Source organism: Petromyzon marinus, assembly GCF_048934315.1.
Source record: "Petromyzon marinus isolate PM22_M1 ecotype Great Lakes invasive population chromosome 78 unlocalized genomic scaffold, UKy_Petmar_22M1.pri1.0 chr78_unloc.2, whole genome shotgun sequence".
Classification (NCBI taxonomy): Eukaryota; Metazoa; Chordata; class Hyperoartia; order Petromyzontiformes; family Petromyzontidae; genus Petromyzon; species Petromyzon marinus.
This window is the reverse complement of record NW_027422626.1, coordinates 539,101-565,000: the sequence shown is the minus strand read 5'-3', so window position 1 is coordinate 565,000 and position 25,900 is coordinate 539,101. Positions and strand designations below refer to the sequence as shown.

Below are 25,900 nucleotides of genomic sequence, written 5' to 3'. Positions count from 1 at the left end.
TGGGGGAGATAGACACACAGATAGACACACAGATAGACACACAGATAGACACACAGATAGACACACACACAGACAGGTAACCCGGCAACAGGAGAGTGTCATAGTGAAGACAGACGAGTTGGGACATCGCCTGCAGCAGTAGGCCTGAGGTGAGGGAGTGCTGCTCTGTGGGGGAGATAGACACACAGATAGACACACAGATAGACACACAGATAGACACACACACAGACACACACACACACAGATAGACACACAGATACACACACAGATAGACACACAGATAGACACACAGATAGACACACAGATAGACACACACACAGATAGACACACACACAGATAGACACACAGACAGGTAGACCAGCAACAGGAGGGTGTCGTAGTGAAGACAGACGAGTTGGGACATCGCCTGCAGCAGTAGGCCTGAGGTGAGGGAGTGCTGCTCTGTGGGGGAGATAGACACACAGATAGACACACAGATAGACACACAGATAGACACACAGATAGACACACAGATAGACACACACACAGACACAGACACACACACACAGACACACACAAACACCTAGACACATACAGACACACACAGTCACACACAGAGACACACACACACAGACACACACACACAGATAGACACACAGATAGACACACAGATAGACACACAGATAGACACACACACAGACAGGTAACCCGGCAACAGGAGAGTGTCGTAGTAAAGACAGACGAGTTGGGACATCGCCTGCAGCAGTAGGGCTGAGGTGAGGGAGTGCTGCTCTGTGGGGGAGATAGACACACAGATAGACACACAGATAGACACACAGATAGATAGACACACAGATAGACACACAGATAGACACACAGATAGACACACAGATAGACACACAGATAGACACACAGATAGACACACAGACAGGTAACCCGGCAACAGGAGGGTGTTGTAGTGAAGACAGACGAGTTGGGACATCGCCTGCAGCAGTAGGGCTGAGGTGAGGGAGTGCTGCTCTGTGGGGGAGATAGACACACAGATAGACACACAGATAGACACACAGATAGACACACAGATAGACACACACACAGATAGACACACAGACAGGTAGACCAGCAACAGGAGGGTGTCGTAGTGAAGACAGACGAGTTGGGACATCGCCTGCAGCAGTAGGGCTGAGGTGAGGGAGTGCTGCTCTGTGGGGGAGATAGACACACAGATAGACACACAGATAGACACACAGATAGACACACAGATAGACACACACACAGACAGGTAACCCGGCAACAGGAGGGTGTCGTAGTGAAGACAGACGAGTTGTGACATCGCCTGCAGCAGTAGGGCTGAGGTGAGGGAGTGCTGCTCTGTGGGGGAGATAGACACACAGATAGACACACAGATAGACACACAGATAGACACACATATAGACACACACACAGATAGACACACAGACAGGTAACCCGGCAACAGGAGGGTGTCGTAGTGAAGACAGACGAGTTGGGACATCGCCTGCAGCAGTAGGGCTGAGGTGAGGGAGTGCTGCTCTGTGGGGGAGATAGACACACAGATAGACACACAGATAGACACACAGATAGACACACAGATAGACACACACACAGATAGACACACAGACAGGTAGACCAGCAACAGGAGGGTGTCGTAGTGAAGACAGACGAGTTGGGACATCGCCTGCAGCAGTAGGGCTGAGGTGAGGGAGTGCTGCTCTGTGGGGGAGATAGACACACAGATAGACACACAGATAGACACACAGATAGACACACATATAGACACACACACAGATAGACACACAGACAGGTAACCCGGCAACAGGAGGGTGTCGTAGTGAAGACAGACGAGTTGGGACATCGCCTGCAGCAGTAGGGCTGAGGTGAGGGAGTGCTGCTCTGTGGGGGAGATAGACACACAGATAGACACACAGATAGACACACAGATAGACACACATATAGACACACACACAGATAGACACACAGACAGGTAACCCGGCAACAGGAGGGTGTCGTAGTGAAGACAGACGAGTTGTGACATCGCCTGCAGCAGTAGGGCTGAGGTGAGGGAGTGCTGCTCTGTGGAGGAGATAGACACACAGATAGACACACAGATAGACACACACAGATAGACACACAGATAGACACACAGATAGACACACACACACACAGATAGACACACAGACAGGTAACCCGGCAACAGGAGGGTGTCGTAGTGAAGACAGACGAGTTGTGACATCGCCTGCAGCAGTAGGGCTGAGGTGAGGGAGTGCTGCTCTGTGGGGGAGATAGACACACAGATAGACACACAGATAGACACACAGATAGACACACAGATAGACACACAGATAGACACACAGATAGACACACAGATAGACACACAGATAGACACACACACAGACAGGTAACCCGGCAACAGGAGGGTGTCGTAGTGAAGACAGACGAGTTGTGACATCGCCTGCAGCAGTAGGCCTGAGGTGAGGGAGTGCTGCTCTGTGGAGGAGATAGACACACAGATAGACACACAGATAGACACACAGATAGACACACAGATAGACACACACACACAAACACCTAGGCACATACAGACACACACAGTCACACACAGAGATACACACACACAGACACACACACACAGATAGACACACAGATAGACACACAGATAGACACACAGATAGACACACAGATAGACACACACAGATAGACACACACAGATAGACACACACAGATAGACACACAGATAGACACACAGATAGACACACACAGGTAGACACACACACAGATAGACACACACACACAGGTAGACACACACAGATAGACACACACACAGGTAGACACACTCAGATAGACACACACACAGATAGACACACAGATAGACACACAGATAAACACACAAACAGATAGACACACACAGATAGACACGCACATATAGACACACGCAGATAGATAGACACACAGATAGACACACACACAGATAGATAGACACACACACAGATAGATAGACACACACAGATAGATAGACACACACACAGATAGATAGACACACACAGATAGACACACACACAGACAGATAGACACACACACAGAAAGACACACACACAGATAGACACACAGAAAGACACAGAGATAGACACACAGATAGACACACACACATAGATAGACACACACACATAGACACACACAGATAGACAAACACACAGATAGACACACACAGATAGACACACACAGATAGACACACACACAGATAAACACACAAACACAGATAGACAAACACACACAGATAAACACACACACAGATAGACACACACACATAGACACACACATAGACAAACACGCAGATAGACACACACGCAGATAGACACACACGCAGATAGACACACACAGATAGACACACACAGATAAACACACAAACACAGGCAGATAAACACACAGATAGACACACACACATAGACACACACATAGACAAACACGCAGATAGACACACATGCAGATAGACACACACGCAGATAGACACACACAGATAGACACACACACTCACTCACCCACCCACTCACTCAACCACCCGCCCACTCACCCATCCCACCCACCCACCCACTCACCCACCCACTCACTCACCCACTCATTCACCCACCCACCCACCCACTCACTCACTCACCCACTCACTCACCCACTCACCCACCCACCCACTCACTCACACCCACCCACTCACTCATTCACCCACCCACCCACTCACTCACCCACTCACTCACCCACCCACCCACCCACTCACCCACCCACCCACTCACTCACTCACACCCACCCACTCACTCATTCACCCACCCACCCACCCACTCACTCACTCACCCACCCACCCACTCACTCACTCACCCACTCACTCACTCACCCACTCACTCACTCACCCACTCACTCACTCACCCACTCACTCACCCACTCACCCACTCACTCACCCACTCACTCACCACTCACTCACCCACCCACCCACTCACTCACTCACCACTCACTCACCCACCCACTCACTCACTCACCCACTCACTCACTCACCCACTCACCCATCCACCCACTCACTCACTCACTCACACCCACCCACTCACTCATTCACCCACCCACCCACTCACTCACTCACTCACCCACCCACCCACCCACTCACTCACTCACTCACCCACTCACTCACCCACTCACCCACTCACTCACCCACTCACTCACCCACCCACCCACTCACTCACTCACCACTCACTCACCCACCCACTCACTCACTCACCCACTCACTCACTCACCACTCACTCACCCACCCACTCACTCACTCACCCACTCACTCACTCACTCACCACTCACTCACCCACTCACTCACTCACCCACTCACTCACTCACTCACCCACTCACTCACTCACCCACTCACTCACTCACTCACCCACTCACTTACCCACTCACCCACTCACTCACCCACTCACTCACCACTCACTCACCCACCCACTCACTCACTCACTCACCCACTCACTCACCCACCCACCCACTCACTCACCCACTCACCCACTCACTCACTCACACACCCACTCACTCACTCACCCACTCACTCACTCACCACTCACTCACCCACCCACTCACTCACTCACCCACTCACTCACTCACTCACCACTCACTCACCCACTCACTCACTCACCCACTCACTCACTCACTCACCCACTCACTCACTCACCCACTCACTCACTCACTCACCCACTCACTCACCCACTCACCCACTCACCCACCCACTCACTCACCCACTCACCCACTCACTCACTCACCCACCCACTCACTCACCCACTCACTCACTCACCCACTCACTCACCCACTCACCCACTCACTCACTCACCCACCCACTCACTCACCCACTCACTCACTCACCCACCCACTCACTCACCCACTCACTCACTCACCCACTCACTCACTCACCCACTCACTCACCCACTCACTCACCCACCCACTCACTCACCCACTCACTCACTCACTCACCCACTCACTCACTCACTCACCCACTCACTCACTCACTCACCCACTCACTCACCCACTCACTCACTCACTCACCCACTCACTCACTCACTCACCCACTCACTCACCCACTCACCCACTCACCCACTCACTCACTCACCCACTCACTCACTCACTCACCCACTCACTCACTCACTCACCCACTCACTCACTCACTCACCCACCCACTCACTCACTCACCACTCACTCACTCACCCACTCACTCACCCACTCACTCACTCACCCACTCACTCACCCACTCACTCACTCACCCACCCACTCACCCACTCACTCACTCACCCACCCACTCACCCACTCACTCACCCACCCACCCACTCACTCACCCACCCACTCACCCACCCACCCACTCACCCACTCACTCACTCACCCACTCACTCACTCACCCACCCACTCACCCACTCACTCACTCACCCACTCACCCACTCACTCACTCACCCACCCACTCACCCACTCACTCACCCACCCACCCACTCACCCACCCACCCACTCACCCACTCACTCACCCACCCACTCACCCACTCACTCACTCACCCACCCACTCACCCACTCACTCACTCACCCACCCACTCACCCACTCACTCACCCACCCACTCACTCACTCACCCACCCACTCACCCACTCACTCACCCACCCACCCACTCACCCACCCACCCACTCACCCACTCACTCACCCACCCACTCACCCACTCACTCACCCACCCACCCACTCACCCACCCACCCACTCACCCACTCACTCACCCACCCACTCACCCACTCACTCACCCACCCACCCACTCACCCACCCACCCACTCACCCACTCACCCACCCACCCACTCACCCACTCACCCACTCACCCACCCACTCACCCACTCACTCACTCACCCACCCACTCACCCACTCACTCACCCACCCACTCACTCACTCACCCACCCACTCACCCACTCACTCACCCACCCACCCACTCACCCACCCACCCACTCACCCACTCACTCACCCACCCACTCACCCACTCACTCACCCACCCACCCACTCACCCACCCACCCACTCACCCACTCACTCACCCACCCACTCACCCACTCACTCACCCACCCACCCACTCACCCACCCACCCACTCACCCACTCACCCACCCACCCACTCACTCACTCACCCACTCACTCATACACTCACCCACTCACTCACCCACTCACCCACCCACCCACTCACCAACCCACTCACTCACACACTCACTCACCCACTCACCCACTCACTCACCCACTCACCCACTCACTCACTCACTCACCCACTCACTCACTCACCCACCCACTCACCCACTCACTCACTCACCCACTCACTCACCCACTCACTCACCCACTCACTCACTCACCCACTCACTCACCCACTCACTCACCCACTCACCCACTCACCCACCCACCCACTCACCCACTCACCCACTCACTCACTCACCCACTCACTCACTCACCCACTCACCCACTCACTCACTCACCCACTCACTCACTCACCCACTCACTCACTCACCCACTCACTCACCCACTCACTCACTCACTCACCCACTCACTCACTCACTCACCCACCCACCCACTCACCCACTCACTCACTCACCCACTCACTCACTCACCCACTCACTCACTCACCCACTCACTCACCCACTCACTCACTCACTCACCCACTCACTCACTCACCCACTCACTCACTCACCCACTCACTCACCCACTCACTCACTCACTCACCCACTCACTCACTCACTCACCCACCCACCCACTCACCCACTCACTCACTCACCCACTCACTTACTCACCCACTCACTCACCCACTCACTCACTCACTCACCCACTCACTCACTCACTCACCCACTCACTCACTCACTCACCCACTCACTCACTCACCCACTCACTCACTCACCCACTCACTCACTCACCCACCCACCCACCCACTCACCCACCCACTCACCCACTCACTCACTCACCACTCACCCACTCACCCACTCACTCACTCACCCACTCACCCACTCACTCACTCACTCACCCACCCACCCACCCACTCACCCACTCACCCACTCACCCACCCACTCACCCACCCACTCACTCACCCACTCACTCACTCACTCACCCACTCACTCACTCACTCACCCACCCACCCACTCACCCACTCACTCACTCACCCACTCACTTACTCACCCACTCACTCACCCACTCACTCACTCACTCACCCACTCACTCACTCACTCACCCACTCACTCACTCACTCACCCACTCACTCACTCACCCACTCACTCACTCACCCACTCACTCACTCACCCACCCACCCACCCACTCACCCACCCACTCACCCACTCACTCACTCACCACTCACCCACTCACCCACTCACTCACTCACCCACTCACCCACTCACTCACTCACTCACCCACCCACCCACCCACTCACCCACTCACCCACTCACCCACCCACTCACCCACCCACTCACTCACCCACTCACTCACTCACCCACTCACCCACTCACCCACCCACCCACCCACTCACCCACTCACTCACCCACTCACCCACTCACCCACCCACTCACTTACCCCCACCCCACCCCCACCCACCCCACCCCCCACCCGCCCCCACCCCCCCACCCTACCAGCCACGATGAGCGACGCCCACCCCAGCAGTGGAGGCACCGCCCCGTGGCCCAGGTTCAGCCAATCAGCACGCAGACGAATCCTCGACACGGGGCTGACCGGGTCCACCGGGTGGTCAAAGTCCCCGAGGTCACGGTAGGGGTCACCGGAGGTCACGGAGGGGGTCACGGAGGCCACGGCGGGGGTCAAGGAGGTCAGGGCGGGGGTCACGGTGGGGGTCACGGTCGAAGGGGTCACGGTAGAGGTCACGGGGGTCACGGTCGGGGTCACAGGGGTCACGGCAGGGGTCACCAGGACTCTGTGGGAGTGGAGGAGGGGGAGACACGGGCGCGGAGTGGTGCATTGTGGGTAACGGCAGCCGCAACATTAACACTGAGACACACACACACATAGACACACACACACATAGACACACACACACATAGACACACACACATAGTGTACACACAAACAGTGTACACACACACACATAGACACACACACACATAGTGTACACACACACACACAGTTACACACATACATAGTGTACACACACACATAGTGTACACACACACACACAGTTACACACATACATAGTGTACACACACACACATGTTACACACACACACAGTTACACACACACATAGTGTACACACACACACACAGTTACACACATACATAGTGTACACACACACATAGTGTACACACACACACATAGACACACACATAGACACACACACAGTGTACACACACACATAGTGTACACACACACATAGACACACACATAGACACACACACACAGTGTACACACATAGTGTACACACACACACACAGTTACACACATACATAGTGTACACACACACATAGTGTACACACACACACAGTTACATACATACATAGTGTACACACACACATAGTGTACACACACACACACACAGTTACACACATACATAGTGTACACACACACATAGTGTACACACACACATAGACACACACACATAGTGTACACACACACATAGTGTAAACACACACATAGACACACACACACATAGTGTACACACATAGTGTACACACACACACACAGTTACACACATACATAGTGCACACACACACATAGTGTACACACACACACATAGACACACACACAGTGTACACACACACATAGTGTACACACACACATAGACACACACATAGACACACACACACAGTGTACACACATAGTGTACACACACACACACAGTTACACACATACATAGTGTACACACACACATAGTGTACACACACACACAGTTACATACATACATAGTGTACACACACACATAGTGTACACACACACACACACAGTTACACACATACATAGTGTACACACACACATAGTGTACACACACACATAGACACACACACATAGTGTACACACACACATAGTGTAAACACACACATAGACACACACACACATAGTGTACACACATAGTGTACACACACACACACAGTTACACACATACATAGTGCACACACACACATAGTGTACACACACACACATAGACACACACATAGACACACACACACACAGTGTACACACACACATAGTGTACACACACACATAGACACACACATAGTGTACACACATAGTGTACACACATAGTGTATACACACACACACACAGTTACACACATACATAGTGTACACACACACATAGTGTACACACACACACAGTTACATACATACATAGTGTACACACACACATAGTGTACACACACACACACAGTTACACACATACATAGTGTACACACACACATAGTGTACACACACACATAGACACACACACATAGTGTACACACACACATAGTGTAAACACACACATAGACACACACACACATAGTGTACACACATAGTGTACACACACACACACAGTTACACACATACATAGTGCACACACACACATAGTGTACACACACACACATAGACACACACATAGACACACACACACACAGTGTACACACACACATAGTGTACACACACACATAGGCACACACACACAGTGTACACACATAGTGTACACACACACACACAGTTACACACATACATAGTGTACACACACACATAGTGTACACACACACACACACAGATACATACATAGTGTACACACACACATAGTGTACACACACACACACAGACACACAGACATAGACACATACATACATACACATAGTGTAGACACACACAGTTACACACAACAACAACAAAGATCCCCCATATAGCCTGTAACAGACTGTAGGGGCAAGTGCTGTTAGCGAGCACCTATGAAGGCCGGAACGGTACACGAGGGGGTGGGTGGCCAGCACCACGCCCGACCGCCTTTGTCTCCCTAGTGGCGATGTTTACACACCGCACCAGGTACTCATTTGAGGCTGAGTCGACCTAGGGGAGGCCCGGGACCGGTTCACATAATCGTCACTGGTGTTGGCCGTGAGCGGGAATCGAACCCGGGTCGCCAGGTTCATAGCGCAGCGCGCTAACCGCTACACTATCGCTCCCCACACACATACACAGATACATAGTGTACACACGCACACACAGATACACACACACATAAACACACACACACAGTGACACAACATACAACAACAACAACCGCCATTCGCCACTGAGTGGCGGAGATTTCACCACGACGCTTGTGCCAGGCTATGTGCACCCTGAGGCCACGTGAAGTGTCGAACGCCCGCTGGCAGGAGGTCACCGGGCAGACCCAGGTGCCACGGGTCGACTGACTGAGATGACTGGCTGATGCACCACCTGTGCCCCCTACTGTGCCAACCTGCTGTGCTTTAGCCACCCGGCGCTCCGCTCGTTGTTGTGAGCGTCGCTCCTCCGCCCTCCGTTGTTGTTGGAGGGCGACTACCTCCAACTGCCCAGTAGCGTCCTTCACGAGCCTCCTCCACAGAGGCCGATCTTGACACCGCTGGTACCAGTCATCGGCAAGTCCACTCAGCGCCACGTCCTCCTGTACCACATCACTCCATCTCTTCTCTAGCCCGTGCCGCGCCCGTTTAGCCCCCTCGATCCGGCCGAACAAAAGCTGTTTCGGCATGCGGTGGCTGGGCATGCGGGCTACATGACACAGCCATCGCAGCCTTGCCTGCCGGAGGAGCTCACCGATGGGACCTTGCCCAGATCTTTTAAGGATTTGTGAGCTCCTCACACAATCCAGTCTGGTTAAACCCAGGATGGATCGAAGGCAGGCGAGCCTAAATGTTTCTAACCGGCAAAGATGCTCCATTAGGGGGGTCCACGTTTCGCAAGCGTAGAGAAGGGAGGGAATGACCGTGTCCGAGAAGACCTGAAGCTTAGTGCGGAGCGACAGACCAGGTAGCTTCCACACAGCGTTACACAACCGATGAAAAGATATTGCCGCTCGACTAATTCGGAATGAGACCTCTGCTGTTAAACTGGAGCCAGTCATAAGCACACTGCCCAGGTATGGAAAACTTTCCACTCTCTCCACAACTGCCCCATCACCGATTGGGAGTTGTGGGGGTGGAGTGTCCGATGGTACAAAATACCCAGGCAGGTGGTTCAGCAAAACAACCCCCTACCTCCTCACGGTGCCGGACGGGCAACTCTGTCGTGGACAGTGCTGTGGGGGGAGATCCAATTTTGATTGGCTCCTCCCCTCATGGCATATGTGTCCACCACAGGGGCTAAATGGGGGCTCTGGACGGGTGCGAGGGGCTGGTAATCCCTCCACCTTCAATTAATTACCACGAAACCACAAGTTAAACTGAAATATGTAACAGATAGACACACATATACACACACACATAGACACACACATAGACACACACACAGACACACACACATAGACACGCATATAGACACACACATATACACTGACCAACTCACTCATTCACCCACCAACTCACTCACTCAGCCACTCACTCAGCCTTTCAATCAGCCACTCACTCAGCCACTCATGCACACACCCACCAACTCACTCAGCCATTCACTCAGCCACTCACTCACTCAGCCACTTACTCACTCAGCCACTTACTCACTCATTTAGCTACTCACTCACCACTCATTCACTCAGCCACTTACTCACTCACTCAGCCACTCATTCACCACTGATTCACTCAGCCACTCACTCACTCAATCAGCCACTCACTCACTCAGCCACTTACTCACTCACTCACCATTCACTCAGCCACTCACTCACTCAGCCACTTACTCACTCAGCCACTTACTCACTCATTCAGCTACTCACTCACCACTCATTCACTCAGCCACTTACTCACTTACTCACTCAGCCACTCATTAACCACTGATTCACTCAGCCACTCACTCACTGAATCAGCCACTCACTCACTCAGCCACTTACTCACTCACTCACCATTCACTCAGCCACTCACTCACTCAGCCACTTACTCACTCAGCCACTTACTCACTCATTTAGCTACTCACTCACCACTCATTCACTCAGCCACTTACTCACTCACTCAGCCACTCATTCACCACTGATTCACTCAGCCACTCACTCACTCAATCAGCCACTCACTCACTCAGCCACTTACTCACTCACTCACCATTCACTCACTCACCCACCCACCCACTCACTCACTCACCAACCCACCCACCCTCTCACCACCCACCCACCTGACCTCCCCCTCTCTCGGCCACCTCCCGTGATCGTGAACCACGGCGGCCCCCCAGCGTGAGCCCCCCAGGAAGGCGAGGAGGCAGGCTCCGTACGTCAGCTGGGCCCAGGCCAGGCCAGGCCCCCAGGCCTCTAGGCCCAGGCCTAGGGCGGCCGGGGCCAGGCCGAGCGGCAGGAGGCCCCCAAAGCCCAGCCAGAGGGCGGCCGGGGGAGCACGACCGCTTGTACACAGCGCCTGGGAGATGGGCGGAGATAGGCGGAGATACGTGGAGATATACAGAGATACATAGAGAGTCACAGAGATACGTAGAGACTCGTAGAGATACGTAGATACGTAGAGACTCACAGAGATACGGAGAGAATCATAGAGACTCATAGAGACTAATAGAGATACATAGAGAGTCGTAGAGATACGTAGAGATACGTAGAGACACGTAGAGATACGTAGAGATACATAGAGACTCATAGAGATACGTAGAGACACGTAGAGATACGTAGAGACACGTAGAGATACGTAGAGATACATAGAGACCCACAGAGATACGTAGAGACTCATAGAGATACGTAGAGACTCACAGAGATACGTAGAGATACGTAGAGATACATAGAGAGTCATAGAGATACGTAGAGATACGTAGAGACACGTAGAGATACATAGAGACTCATAGAGATACGTAGAGATACGTAGAGATATACAGAGACACATAGAGACTCATAGAGATACGTAGAGATACGTGGAGATATACAGAGACACATAGAGACTCATAGAGATACGTAGAGATACGTGGAGATATACAGAGATACGTAGAGACTCGTACAGATACGTAGAGACTCAAAGAGATACAAAGAGACTGATAGAGATACATAGAGATACATAGAGAGTCATAGAGATAAGTAGAGACTCATAGAGATACGTAGAGACTCATAGAGATACGTAGAGATATACAGAGATACGTAGAGACTCATAGAGATACGTAGAGATACGTGGAGATATACAGAGATACATAGAGAGCATAGAGATACGTAGAGATACGTAGAGACACGTAGAGATATACAGAGATACATAGAGAGCATAGAGATACATAGAGATACTTAGAGACACGTAGAGATACGTAGAGATACATAGAGATACGTAGAGACTCGTAGAGATACGTAGAGATATACAGAGATACATAGAGAGTCATAGAGATACGTAGAGACTTGTAGAGATACGTAGAGACTCACAGAGATACGTAGAGATACGTAGAGACACGTAGAGATACGTAGAGATACATAGAGACTCATAGAGATACAAAGAGACACGTAGAGATACATAGACACTCATAGAGATGCGTAGAGATACGTAGAGACTCATAGAGACTCACAGAGATACATAAAGACTCAAAGAGATACGTAGAGATATACAGAGATACGTAGAGATACGTAGAGATACATAGAGACACATAGAGATACATAGAGATAACATAGAGACTCATAAGGATACATAGAGATACGTAGAGACTTGTAGAGATACGTAGAGATACGTAGACTCGTAGAGATAGATAGAGACTCATAGAGACACGTAGAGAATCATAGAGATACATAGAGACACATAGAGATACGTAGAGATACGTAGAGATTCATAGAGACTCATAGAGACTCAGAGAATCATAGAGATACATAGAGATACGTAGACATACGTAGAGATACGTGGAGACTCACAGAGATACGTAGAGATACATAGATTCATAGAGACTCGTAGAGATACATAGACATACATAGAGATACATAGAGATACGTAGAGATATACAGAGATATGTAGAGATACATAGAGACCCATAGAGATACATAGAGACTGATAGAAATACACAGAGACTCAAAGAGACACATAGAGATACATAGAGCTACATAGAGACTCATAGAGATACATAGAGACTGATAGAGATACATAGAGATACGTAGAGATACAGAGAGAATCGTAGAGAATCATAGAGACACATAGAGATACATAGAGACTCATAGAGATACATAGAGACTCATAGAGACACATAGAGACTCATAGAGATACATAGAGATACAGAGACTCATAGAGACTCATAGAGAAAGAGACTCATAGAGATACATGATGATGGTGATGACACTGATGATGATGTTGACACTGATGATGATGATACTGATGATGACACTGATGATGATGACACTGATGACGCTGATGATGACACTGATGATGATGGTGATGACACTGATGACCACGATGACGACACTGATGACGATGATGATGATCATGACAATGACGCTGATGATGACACTGATGACGCTGATGACGATGATGACACCGATGATGATAATGACGATGACGTTGACGACGACGACACTGATGATGACACTGATGACACTGACGACGACGACGATCATGACGACGATGACGACGACGATGATGATCAGAACGAGGTGCCCACCACCACCACCACCACCCCCCCCCGCTCACCGTGACGTCGCCCAGGAAGGAGCTCCTCCTCACCTCCCTCCTCCTCTCCATCGCCGCTTGCTCCGTCGGCCCCGCGGAGGAACGAGAAGCCGAGGATGAGGAGGTGGAGAAGGAGGTGGAGGAGGTGGAGGAGGAGGTGAAGATGGAGGAGGTGAGGGACGAGGAGGTGGAGGAGGTGAGGGATGAGCAGGAGGCGTGGTGGTGGTGGTGGTGGTGGAGGTGGCGGCAGTGCGGAGCCCCAGGCGAGCCCAGGCTGAGTGTCGGCAGCGTCAGCAGGCCCCGGGGTCGCCGCGGCAACGGCAGCAGGCGGGCAGCCATACTGGGGGGCGGAGCTGCAGAGGGAGCCGTGAGTAGTGTATAGTGTAGTGTAGTAGTGTATAATGTAGTAGTGTATAGTGTAGTAGTGTATAGTGTAGTAGTGTATAGTGTAGTGTAGTAGTGTATAATGTATAGTGTAGTGTAGTAGTGTATAGTGTAGTGTAGTAGTGTATAATGTATAGTGTAGTAGTGTATAGTGTAGTAGTGTATAGTGTAGTGTATAGTGTAGTGTACTAGTGTATAGTGTAGTAGTGTATAGTGTAGTAGTGTATAGTGTAGTAGTGTATAGTGTAGTGTAGTAGTGTATAATGTATAGTGTAGTAGTGTATAGTGTAGTAGTGTATAGTGTAGTGTATAGTGTAGTGTACTAGTGTATAGTGTAGTAGTGTATAGTGTAGTAGTGTATAGTGTAGTAGTGTATAGTGTAGTGTAGTAGTGTATAATGTATAGTGTAGTAGTGTATAGTGTAGTAGTGTATAGTGTAGTGTATAGTGTAGTGTACTAGTGTATAGTGTAGTAGTGTATAGTGTAGTAGTGTATAGTGTAGTAGTGTATAGTGTAGTGTAGTAGTGTATAGTGTAGTAGTGTATAGTGTAGCAGTGTATAGTGTAGTAGTGTATAGTGTAGCAGTGTATAGTGTAGCAGTGTATAGTGTAGTAGTGTATAGTGTAGTAGTGTATAGTGTAGTAGTGTATAGTGTATAGTGTAGCAGTGTATAGTGTAGCAGTGTATAGTGTAGTAGTGTATAGTGTAGCAGTGCATAGTGTAGTAGTGTATAGTGTAGCAGTGTATAGTGTAGTAGTGTATAGTGTAGTAGTGTATAGTGTAGCAGTGTATAGTGTAGCAGTGTACAGTGTAGTAGTGTATAGTGTAGCAGTGTATAGTGTAGCAGTGTAGTAGTGTATAGTGTAGTAGTGTATAGTGTAGTAGTGTATAGTGTAGTAGTGTATAGTGTAGTGTAGTAGTGTATAGTGTAGTAGTGTATAGTGTAGTAGTGTATAATGTAGTAGTGTATAGTGTAGTAGTGTATAGTGTAGTAGTGTAGTGTAGTAGTGTATAGTGTAGTGGTGTATAGTGTAGTAGTGTATAGTGTAGTGTACTAGTGTAGTGTACTAGTGTATAGTGTAGTAGTGTATAGTGTAGTAGTGTATAGTGTAGTAATGTATAGTGTAGTAGTGTATAGTGTTGTAGTGTATAGTATAGTGTAGTAGTGTAGTAGTGTATAGTGTAGTGTAGCAGTGTATAGTGTAGTAGTGTATAGTGTAGCAGTGTATAGTGTATTAGTGTATAGTGTAGTAGTGTATAGTGTAGTGTAGCAGTGTATAGTGTATTAGTGTATAGTGTATAGTGTAGCAGTGTATAGTGTAGCGTAATAGTGTATAGTGTAGCAGTGTATAGTGTAGCGTAATAGTGTATAGTGTAGTAGTGTATAGTGTAGTGTAGCAGTGTATAGTGTAGTAGTGTATAGTGTAGTAGTGTGTAGTGTAGTAGTGTGTAGTGTAGTAGTGTATAGTGTAGCAGTGTATAGTGTAGCAGTGTATAGTGTAGTGTAGCAGTGTGTAGTGTAGCGTAATAGTGTATAGTGTAGCAGCGCGATTCGGAAGTTTGGAGAACATTCAACGCTGCCCGAGGGATTTACCCAGGGCAAAAATCTACGACGCCGTGCGCAGACGATGGCCCTCGAGGTGGGTGGTGTCACCTCCTACGGCTCAAACGAGCGGCCTCACGGGCAGTAAATAAACGACAACCGCTACAACAAGCACAGCAAACAGCTCAAGGACATCGCTGGCGCGAAAACAAAAAAAAAACCACACCGTTAAAAATGAATAAATAATAAACTTCGGGGCAAAAAGAGAGGTCACGTTTTCTGCGAATCTCCAGATGGCCAGCGGACGATTTCACAAACGAAGCTGTTTGATGGACACAGCCCTCCAGGGTCACCAAGAGGGGAGGAGGGGAAATTAAACTGAGATCAGCAGCCAGAGAGAGGGAGGGAGAGGGAGAGCCTCCCGGCCGCCTTTGTCTTCCCGCAGCACGAGAAAGGAATCTAACCCCTGGCGAGGAATTGCTTCTCGTTGCAGGTAAAGGGGGCCATCTGTGACCCACGGGGTGAAGGGATATACCTTGGGTGAGGGGGGATGGTGATGAATGGGGGGACGCAGGATGGCTCGATGGGATGACACACACACAGACACACACACACGAACGCACACACACACGAACACACACACACGAACACAGATGAACGCACACACAACACACGAACACACACACACACGAACACACACACGAACACACACACACACTCACACACGAACACACGAACACGAACACACGAACACACACACACACACACACGAACGCACACACACACACAAACACGCACACACGCACACACACACGCACACACACATGAACACGAACACATACACGAACACACACACAAACACACGAACACACACACAAACACACACACATGAACACACTCACACACACATGAACACACACACACACACATGAACACACACACACACACACGAACACACACACACACTCATGAACACACTCACACACACATGAACACACACACATGAACACACACACAAACACACACAAACACACACGAACACACGAACACACACACACGAACACACACACACACGAACACACATGCACACACACTCACACACACGAACACTCTACACAAAAACACACACACGAACACACACGAACACTCACACATGCACACACACACACGAACACACACACACACGCACACACACACACACACGAACACACACACATGAACACACACACATGAACACACACACACACAAACACACACGAACACGCACACACACACGAACACACACACACGCACACACACACACGCACACACACACACACACACGAACACACACACATACGAACACACACACACACGAACACACACACATGAACACACACACACAAACACACACGAACACACAAAACACACAAACACACGAACACACACACGAACACACACACACATGAACACACACACATGAACACACACGAACACACGACCACACACACACACTCACACACACACACTCACACACACACACGAACACACACACACGAACACACAAACACACTCACACACACACGAACACACACACGAACACACAAACACACACACAGACACACACACACACACTCTCACACACACACAAAGACAAAGACAAAGATCCCCCATATAGCCTGTAACAGACTGTAGGGGCAAGTGCTGTTAGCGAGCAGCACCTGTGAAGGCCGGTACGGCGAGCCACGCCGTGCGGCGATGCGTCAACGAGCGCGAGTTCAGAGCTGGAGCTGGAAGCCGAAGCGTCGCTCGGAGACTTTCACCTCCACGCCGGGCTCCCAGCCGCAGGGCGAACCGACGGACCAAGCTACAGCGTCCGCCTCCAGCAGGCCAAAAGTTGTGCCGGCCCATCCAGCAGCGGAGAGAACCTGGTGTCAGCCAATCAGAGAGAGAGAGCAGCTAGTACAGCAGTGGAGAGAACCTGGTGTCAGCCAATCAGAGAGCGGAGCAGCTAGTACAGCAGTGGAGAGAACCTGGTGTCAGCCAATCAGAGAGAGGAGCAGCTAGTACAACAGCGGAGAGAACCTGGTGTCAGCCAATCAGAGAGAGACAGAGAGAGAGAGCAGAGCAGCTAGTACAGCAGTGGAGAGAACCTGGTGTCAGCCAATCAGAGAGCGGAGCAGCTAGTACAGCAGTGGAGAGAACCTGGTGTCAGCCAATCAGAGAGCGGAGCAGCTAGTACAGCAGTGGAGAGAACCTGGTGTCAGCCAATCAGAGAGCGGAGCAGCTAGTACAGCAGCGGAGAGAACCTGGTGTCAGCCAATCAGAGAGCGGAGCAGCTAGTACAGCAGTGGAGAGAACCTGGTGTCAGCCAATCAGAGAGAGAGAGAGAGCGGAGCAGCTAGTACAGCAGCGGAGAGAACCTGGTGTCAGCCAATCAGAGAGAGGAGCAGCTAGTACAGCAGCGGAGAGAACCTGGTGTCAGCCAATCAGAGAGAGGAGCAGCGAGTACAGCAGTGGAGAGAACCTGGTGTCAGCCAATCAGAGAGACAGAGAGCGGAGCAGCTAGTACAGCAGTGGAGAGAACCTGGTGTCAGCCAATCAGAGAGCGGAGCAGCTAGTACAGCAGTGGAGAGAACCTGGTGTCAGCCAATCAGAGAGACAGAGAGCGGAGCAGCTAGTACAGCAGTGGAGAGAACCTGGTGTCAGCGAATCAGAGAGCGGAGCAGCTAGTACAGCAGTGGAGAGAACCTGGTGTCAGCCAATCAGAGAGAGATCAGCTAGTACAGCAGTGGAGAGAACCTGGTGTCAGCCAATCAGAGAGACAGAGAGCGGAGCAGCTAGTACAGCAGCGGAGAGAACCTGGCGTCAGCCAATCAGAGAGAGGAGCAGCTAGTACAGCAGCGGAGAGAACCTGCCGTCAGCCAATCAGCGATCGAGCGTTCGAACGCCTCAACAGAGCGCGGTCATCCAGCAGCGGCAAGAGCCTGACCAGCCATCTCCCGTGACCAAAAGCAGCTTACCCTGCCAACCCGCCAATCTGCATCAGCCCAGCTCGATCCGACCGCGTGATGAGAGGGAATGCCAAGCTGTCCGTGTGGTACACTCACACCATCACGCCCCGCTCCGCAGGGAACAAACGCATGTTCGGAACGAGGGATGCCCCCCCCCAAGCAATAGGCGAAGAATTAACACGAGAAAGCCGCGGGGGTCATCACAACAACACTCGCACGTCAGCACGCGCCAGAAGGCTCACGGTAAGCGCGTCAACTGCTAGCCCATCGAGCTACGCGGACACGGTCGCTCAGAAGCGTTCGAGTCATATTCTTAGCCCCCTTTGGGTAAAGTCACGTTGAAGGGAAGCAATAAAACAATAAAAAAAATACATATGTAAAAGAAGACGGAGGTTCTTTGCAAGCCATCTGGCTACCACGAGAGATTCGTTCACGAGGCTATCCACACATACACAAGCACAGAGACAGTTTCAACCGAGAAGATGGATTCTGGGCTTAGCAATCATTGGAAGGATTTGATCAACCATTTCAGGTCTTAATGGATTGTTCACGCTTACGGCTACCATGAGAGATTCGTTCACGAGGCCATCCACACATGCAAGCACAGAGACAGTTTCAACCGAGAAGATGGATTCTGGGCTTTGCAATCATTGGAAGGATTTGATCAACCATTTCGGGTCTTAATTGATTGTTCACACTTACGGCTACCATGAGAGATTCGTTCACGAGGCCATCCACACATACAAGCACAGAGACAGTTCCAACCGAGAAGATGGATTCTGGGCTTAGCAATCATTGGAAGGATTTGATAAACCATTTCGGGTCTTAATTGATTGTTCACGCTTACGGCTACCATGAGAGATTCGTTCACGAGGCTATCCACACATACAAGCACAGAGACAATTTCAACCGAGAAGATGGATTCTGGGCTTAGAAATCATTGGGAGGATTTGATAAACCATTTCGGGTCTTAATTGATTGTTCACGCTTCCGGCTACCATGAGAGATTCGTTCACGAGGCTATCCACACATACACAAGCACAGAGACAGTTTCAACCGAGAAGATGGATTCTGGGCTTAGCAATCATTGGAAGGATTTGATCAACCATTTCGGGTCTTAATTGATTGTTCACGCTTACGGCTACCATGAGAGATTCGTTCACGAGGCTATCCACACATATACGAGCACAGAGACAGTTTCAACCGAGAAGATGGATTCTGGGCTTAGCAATCATTGGAAGGATTTGATAAACCATTTCGGGTCTTAATTGATTGTTCACGCTTACGGCTACCACGAGAGATTCGTTCACGAGGCCATCCACACATACAAGCACAGAGACAGTTTCAACCGAGAAGATGGATTCTGGGCTTAGCAATCATTGGAAGGATTTGATAAACCATTTCGGGTCTTAATTGATTGTTCACGCTTACGGCTACCATGAGAGATTCGTTCACGAGGCTATCCACACATACAAGCACAGAGACAATTTCAACCGAGAAGATGGATTCTGGGCTTAGAAATCATTGGAAGGATTTGATAAACCATTTTGGGTCTTAATTGATTGTTCACGCTTACGGCTACCATAAGAGATTCTTTCACGAGGCCATCCACACATGCAAGCACAGAGACAGTTTCAACCGAGAAGATGGATTCTGGGCTTAGCAATCATTGGAAGGACTTGATAAACCATTTCGGGTCTTAATTGATTGTTCACGCTTCCGGCTACCATGAGAGATTCGTTCACGAGGCCATCCACACATACAAGCAAAGAGACAGTTTCAACCGAGAAGATGGATTCTGGGCTTAGCAATCATTGGAAGGATTTGATCAACCATTTTGGGTCTTAATTGATTGTTCACGCTTACGGCTACCATGAGAGATTCGTTCACGAGGCTATCCACACATACAAGCACAGAGACAATTTCAACCGAGAAGATGGATTCTGGGCTTAGCAATCATTGGAAGGATTTTATAAACCATTTCGGATCTTAATTGATTGTTCACGCTTCCGGCTACCATGAAAGATTCGTTCACGAGGCTATCCACACATACAAGCACAGAGACAATTTCAACCGAGAAGATGGATTCTGGGCTTAGCAATCATTGGAAGGATTTGATAAACCATTTCGGGTCTTAATTAATTGTTCACGCTTACGGCTACCATGAGAGATTCGTTCACGAGGCCATCCACACATACAAGCACAGAGACAGTTTCAACCGAGAAGATGGATTCTGGGCTTAGCAATCATTGGAAGGATTTGATAAACCATTTCGGGTCTTAATTAATTGTTCACGCTTACGGCTACCATGAGAGATTCGTTCACGAGGCTATCCACACATACAAGCACAGAGACAATTTCAACCGAGAAGATGGATTCTGGGCTTAGCAATCATTGGAAGGATTTGATCAACCATTTCAGGTCTTAATTGATTGTTCACGCTTACGGCTACCATGAGAGATTCGTTCACGAGGCTATCCACACATACAAGCACAGAGACAATTTCAACCGAGAAGATGGATTCTGGGCTTAGCAATCATTGGAAGGATTTGATCAACCATTTCAGGTCTTAATTGATTGTTCACGCTTACGGCTACCATGAGAGATTCGTTCACGAGGCTATCCACACATACAAGCACAGAGACAATTTCAACCGAGAAGATTGATTCTGGGCTTAGCAATCATTGGAAGGATTTGATAAACCATTTCGGGTCTTAATTGATTGTTCACGCTTACGGTCGCTTTCAAGACAGCATACATTAATTTTTCAGAACATAGATGGACTCGTCCTTCTAAACAAACTGCCAAATCGCTGCCCGTGGTGCTAACGTTTTTTTTTTAAATAAATAAATACAAACACCGTTTAATAAATAAATACATAAATGAGGACCGCCACTTCTTTCAAATGTTTCTTGCCGTTGTGTTTTTCAGAACCTGATGACGACCGTTTGCGCTACGGTCGAAACGTCGTGACAATCTTTATTGTTTTATATATATATATATTTTATTGTTTCCCTCCTACGTGGCGACTTTACCGAGAGAGCCAAGAATGTGAATTCACCGCAGTCGCGAAAGCTTAAAATCGAAAGCATTCGGGTCGTCCGTTTGTTTTTTTTTTCAATCCTGCGGGATGTTTCCGCGAACGAGCACGACGAATCGACCTGACGGACGCTTGTGCTTTCGGGAAGTAACAACCGTTAGATCGCCCCGCCACGCGAATGCCGTTTCGTGACAATCAATCGTCCCGCCGCCCCGCTAACCCGATAAGGATTGCACGCGGTCACTAATGGGCGCAGTGCTGCGTGGGCAATTCAAGTACAGTGATCCGTAATAGAGCCTTACGGTTTTTGTTTTTCGATTTAAAGCTTCCGTGACTGCAAGGATTCATCTGCTTTGGTTCTTTCGGTAAAGTCCAAAGAAGACCTTACGGTTTTTGTTTAGAATGGCGTAAGCATGTTTCTTATACGACTGTCTCTCCCTCTCTCTCTCTCTAAATTTCGATCGAAAGTTTTCGTGACCGCAAAGGATTCATCCTCTTTGGCCCTGTCGGTAAAGCCGCCGCCGCCGCCGACGTAGAATGAGAATAACGAGATAACGAAGAACCGCGATAAAATCCCCACGGCGTTTCGGCCACTTCGCGAGCGGCCGTCTTCAGGCGAAAGGAGCGGAGCCGTCGGGACCGACAAGAGCTTCGACGGAACGATGTTAAGCCGCTTACGAATCTTAACATCGTTCCACTGAGGCTCTGTCGGTCCCGACGGGTCCGTTCCTTTCGCCTGAAGACGGCCGCTCGCGACGAGGCCGAAACGCCGTGGGGATTTTACCGCGTTGTTTCGTTATTTTAACCTCATTCTACGAGGTGGTGACCTTACCGAAAGAACCAAAGAAGACTCCCTCTTTCTCTCTCTTTCTCTCTCTCTCTCTCTGTGTCTCACCGAGCTCACGTTACGCGCGGCGGGGGCGGGGGGATGAATCGCGCGATACCCAAAGTGAAACAACGCGGCCGTTGACGGCGCTGTGCTGATACCGCGATTGGGAGTTGCTTCACCTCGAGATAAAAGTTTCAGTTTGAGAAAATGAAATTGATTAACGCGGAAGCGGCTGCGCGTCTCTTTCCCGAAAGTTCACGCGTAAGAGCTGCATCCTGCGCTGAGGTCTGCATCTGGGGGCCTGACGTGAACACACTAGCACGCTCCGTAGATGTTCAAGCGAGAATAATCGCATTGCCGGGCGTCAACATGATTATCATAACGGGTCGCATTACCATCATCGCACAAGCACTCGCATACATTAATACGATTAGATCTCGAATTGGCGTAATTTATGCGCATAATTACGGCGATTAACATAATTTCGGATAATTACGCAATTTTACTAATTTCATTTAATTTTTATTATTTTCATCAAATTCTCATCAAATTTTCATAACCTACATATACAACAGTAGTGTATAGTAGGAGTGTAGTGTTTAGTAGAGTAGTGTATAGTAGTATAGTGTTTAGTAGTATAGTGTATAGTAGTGTAGTGTATAGTAGTGTATAGTGTGTAGTAGTATGGTGTACAGTAGTGTATAGTAGTGTAGTGTATAGTAGTGTAGTGTTTAGTAGTATAGTGTATAGTAGTGTAGTGTATAGTAGTATGGTGTATAGTAGTGTAGTGTATAGTAGTGTAGTGTATAGTAGTGTAGTGTATAGTAGTATGGTGTATAGTAGTGCAGTGTATAGTAGTGTATAGTGTGTAGTAGTATGGTGTACAGTAGTGTAGTGTATAGTAGTGTAGTGTATAGTAGTGTAGTGTTTAGTAGTATAGTGTATAGTAGTGTAGTGTATAGTAGTATGGTGTATAGTAGTGTAGTGTATAGTAGTGTAGTGTATAGTAGTGTAGTGTTTAGTAGTATAGTGTATAGTAGTGTAGTGTATAGTAGTATAGTGTATAGTAGTGTAGTGTATAGTAGTATAGTGTATAGTAGTGTAGTGTATAGTAGTGTAGTGTATAGTAGTGTAGTGTATAGTAGTGTAGTGTTTAGTAGTATAGTGTATAGTAGTGTAGTGTATAGTAGTGTAGTGTATAGTAGTGTAGTGTATAGTAGTGTAGTGTATAGTAGTGTAGTGTATAGTAGTGTTTAGTAGTATAGTCTATAGTAGTGTAGTGTATAGTAGTCTAGTGTATAGTAGTGTAGCGTATAGTAGTATAGTGTTTAGTAGTATAGTGTATAGTAGTGTAGTGTATAGTAGTGTAGTGTAAAGTAGTGTAGTGTATAGTAGTGTAGTGTATAGCAGTGTAGTGTATAGTAGTGTAGTGTACAGTAGTGTAGTGTATAGTAGTGTATAGTAGTAGTGTAGTGTATAGTAGTAGTGTAGTGTATAGTAGTGTAGTGTATAGTGTAGTGTATAGTAGTGTAGTGTATAGTAGTGTATAGTGTAGTGTATATTAGTATAGTGTATAGTAGTGTATAGTGTAGTGTATAGTAGTGTAGTGTATAGTAGTGTATAGTGTAGTGTATAGTAGTATAGTGTATAGTGTAGTGTATAGTAGAGTGTAGTGTATAGTAGTGTATAGTGTAGTGTATAGTGTAGTGTATAGTGTAGTGTATAGTAGTGTAGTGTATAGTAGTGTATAGTGTATAGTAGTGTAGTGTATAGTTGTGTAGTGTATAGTGTAGTGTATAGTAGTGTAGTGTATAGTAGTGTATAGTGTAGTGTATAGTAGTGTAGTGTATAGTAGTGTAGTGTATAGTAGTGTAGTGTATAGTAGTGTAGTGTATAGTAGTGTAGTGTATAGTAGCGTATAGTGTAGTGTATAGTAGAGTGTAGTGTATAGTAGTGTAGTGTATCACTATACACCACTACTATACACTACACCTATAGAGACACATAGACCCATAGAGATACACCCAGTGGCCGGCTGCTCCAACCGGGGTCCCACCCCCAATTCCCCGCAGCGCTTCTAGGCAAGCCCCGTAGGGCCCGTAGGAGGCCTAGTTCGGTAGATTTTTTTAAAGTAAAATTTAAACAAAAAAAACGGAAAAACCGGACGGGCGTGGCTCCAGGGTACGCGCTTAGTCGTTTTTAAAGTAGCGGGTGGCTTAATTTTATTTAAAATGTTGTGAGGAGAGTTGTGGTTTTGGGGGTCACGTGGGTTATCAGAGCGCGTTCACTCACATGGCAGAGCGCTGTCAGACCCTGCTGGTTGTTGGTGATGACGTCTTGAACATTAACATAATTTAAATCATTAACATAATTTATTCCAGGATGCATCGCAGTGATCACGATACTGACGTGAAAATTAA

The 25,900-nt window shown here is 48.9% G+C and overlaps 1 protein-coding gene and 1 pseudogene across 5 annotated transcripts in view; both read right to left on the bottom strand.

Moving 5' to 3' along the window:
- Positions 1 to 25,900, bottom strand: part of LOC116937899 (uncharacterized) — a 26,993-nt gene extending 1,093 nt beyond the window's left edge. Inside the window, exons 1-6 of one of the 5 annotated variants that reach the window (XM_076058802.1) lie at positions 25,773 to 25,891; positions 18,319 to 18,525; positions 14,713 to 15,044; positions 12,245 to 12,480; positions 7,615 to 7,913; positions 1 to 441 (exon numbers count right to left, since the gene is read on the bottom strand). The exon at positions 1 to 441 is cut by the window's left edge and continues 1,093 nt beyond it. In XM_076058802.1, the coding sequence (XP_075914917.1) occupies positions 1 to 441; positions 7,615 to 7,913; positions 12,245 to 12,480; positions 14,713 to 15,044; positions 18,319 to 18,508 (1,498 nt within the window). In that variant the 5' untranslated portion in view covers positions 18,509 to 18,525; positions 25,773 to 25,891. Of the gene's footprint in view, positions 442 to 496; positions 2,482 to 7,614; positions 7,914 to 12,244; positions 12,481 to 14,712; positions 15,045 to 18,318; positions 18,526 to 25,772 lie in introns of those variants that run through there. The other 4 variants (XM_076058799.1, XM_076058801.1, XM_076058803.1 and 1 more) reach the window with 4 other exon arrangements.
- On the bottom strand, positions 15,068 to 18,308 carry LOC142908302 (uncharacterized; annotated as a pseudogene).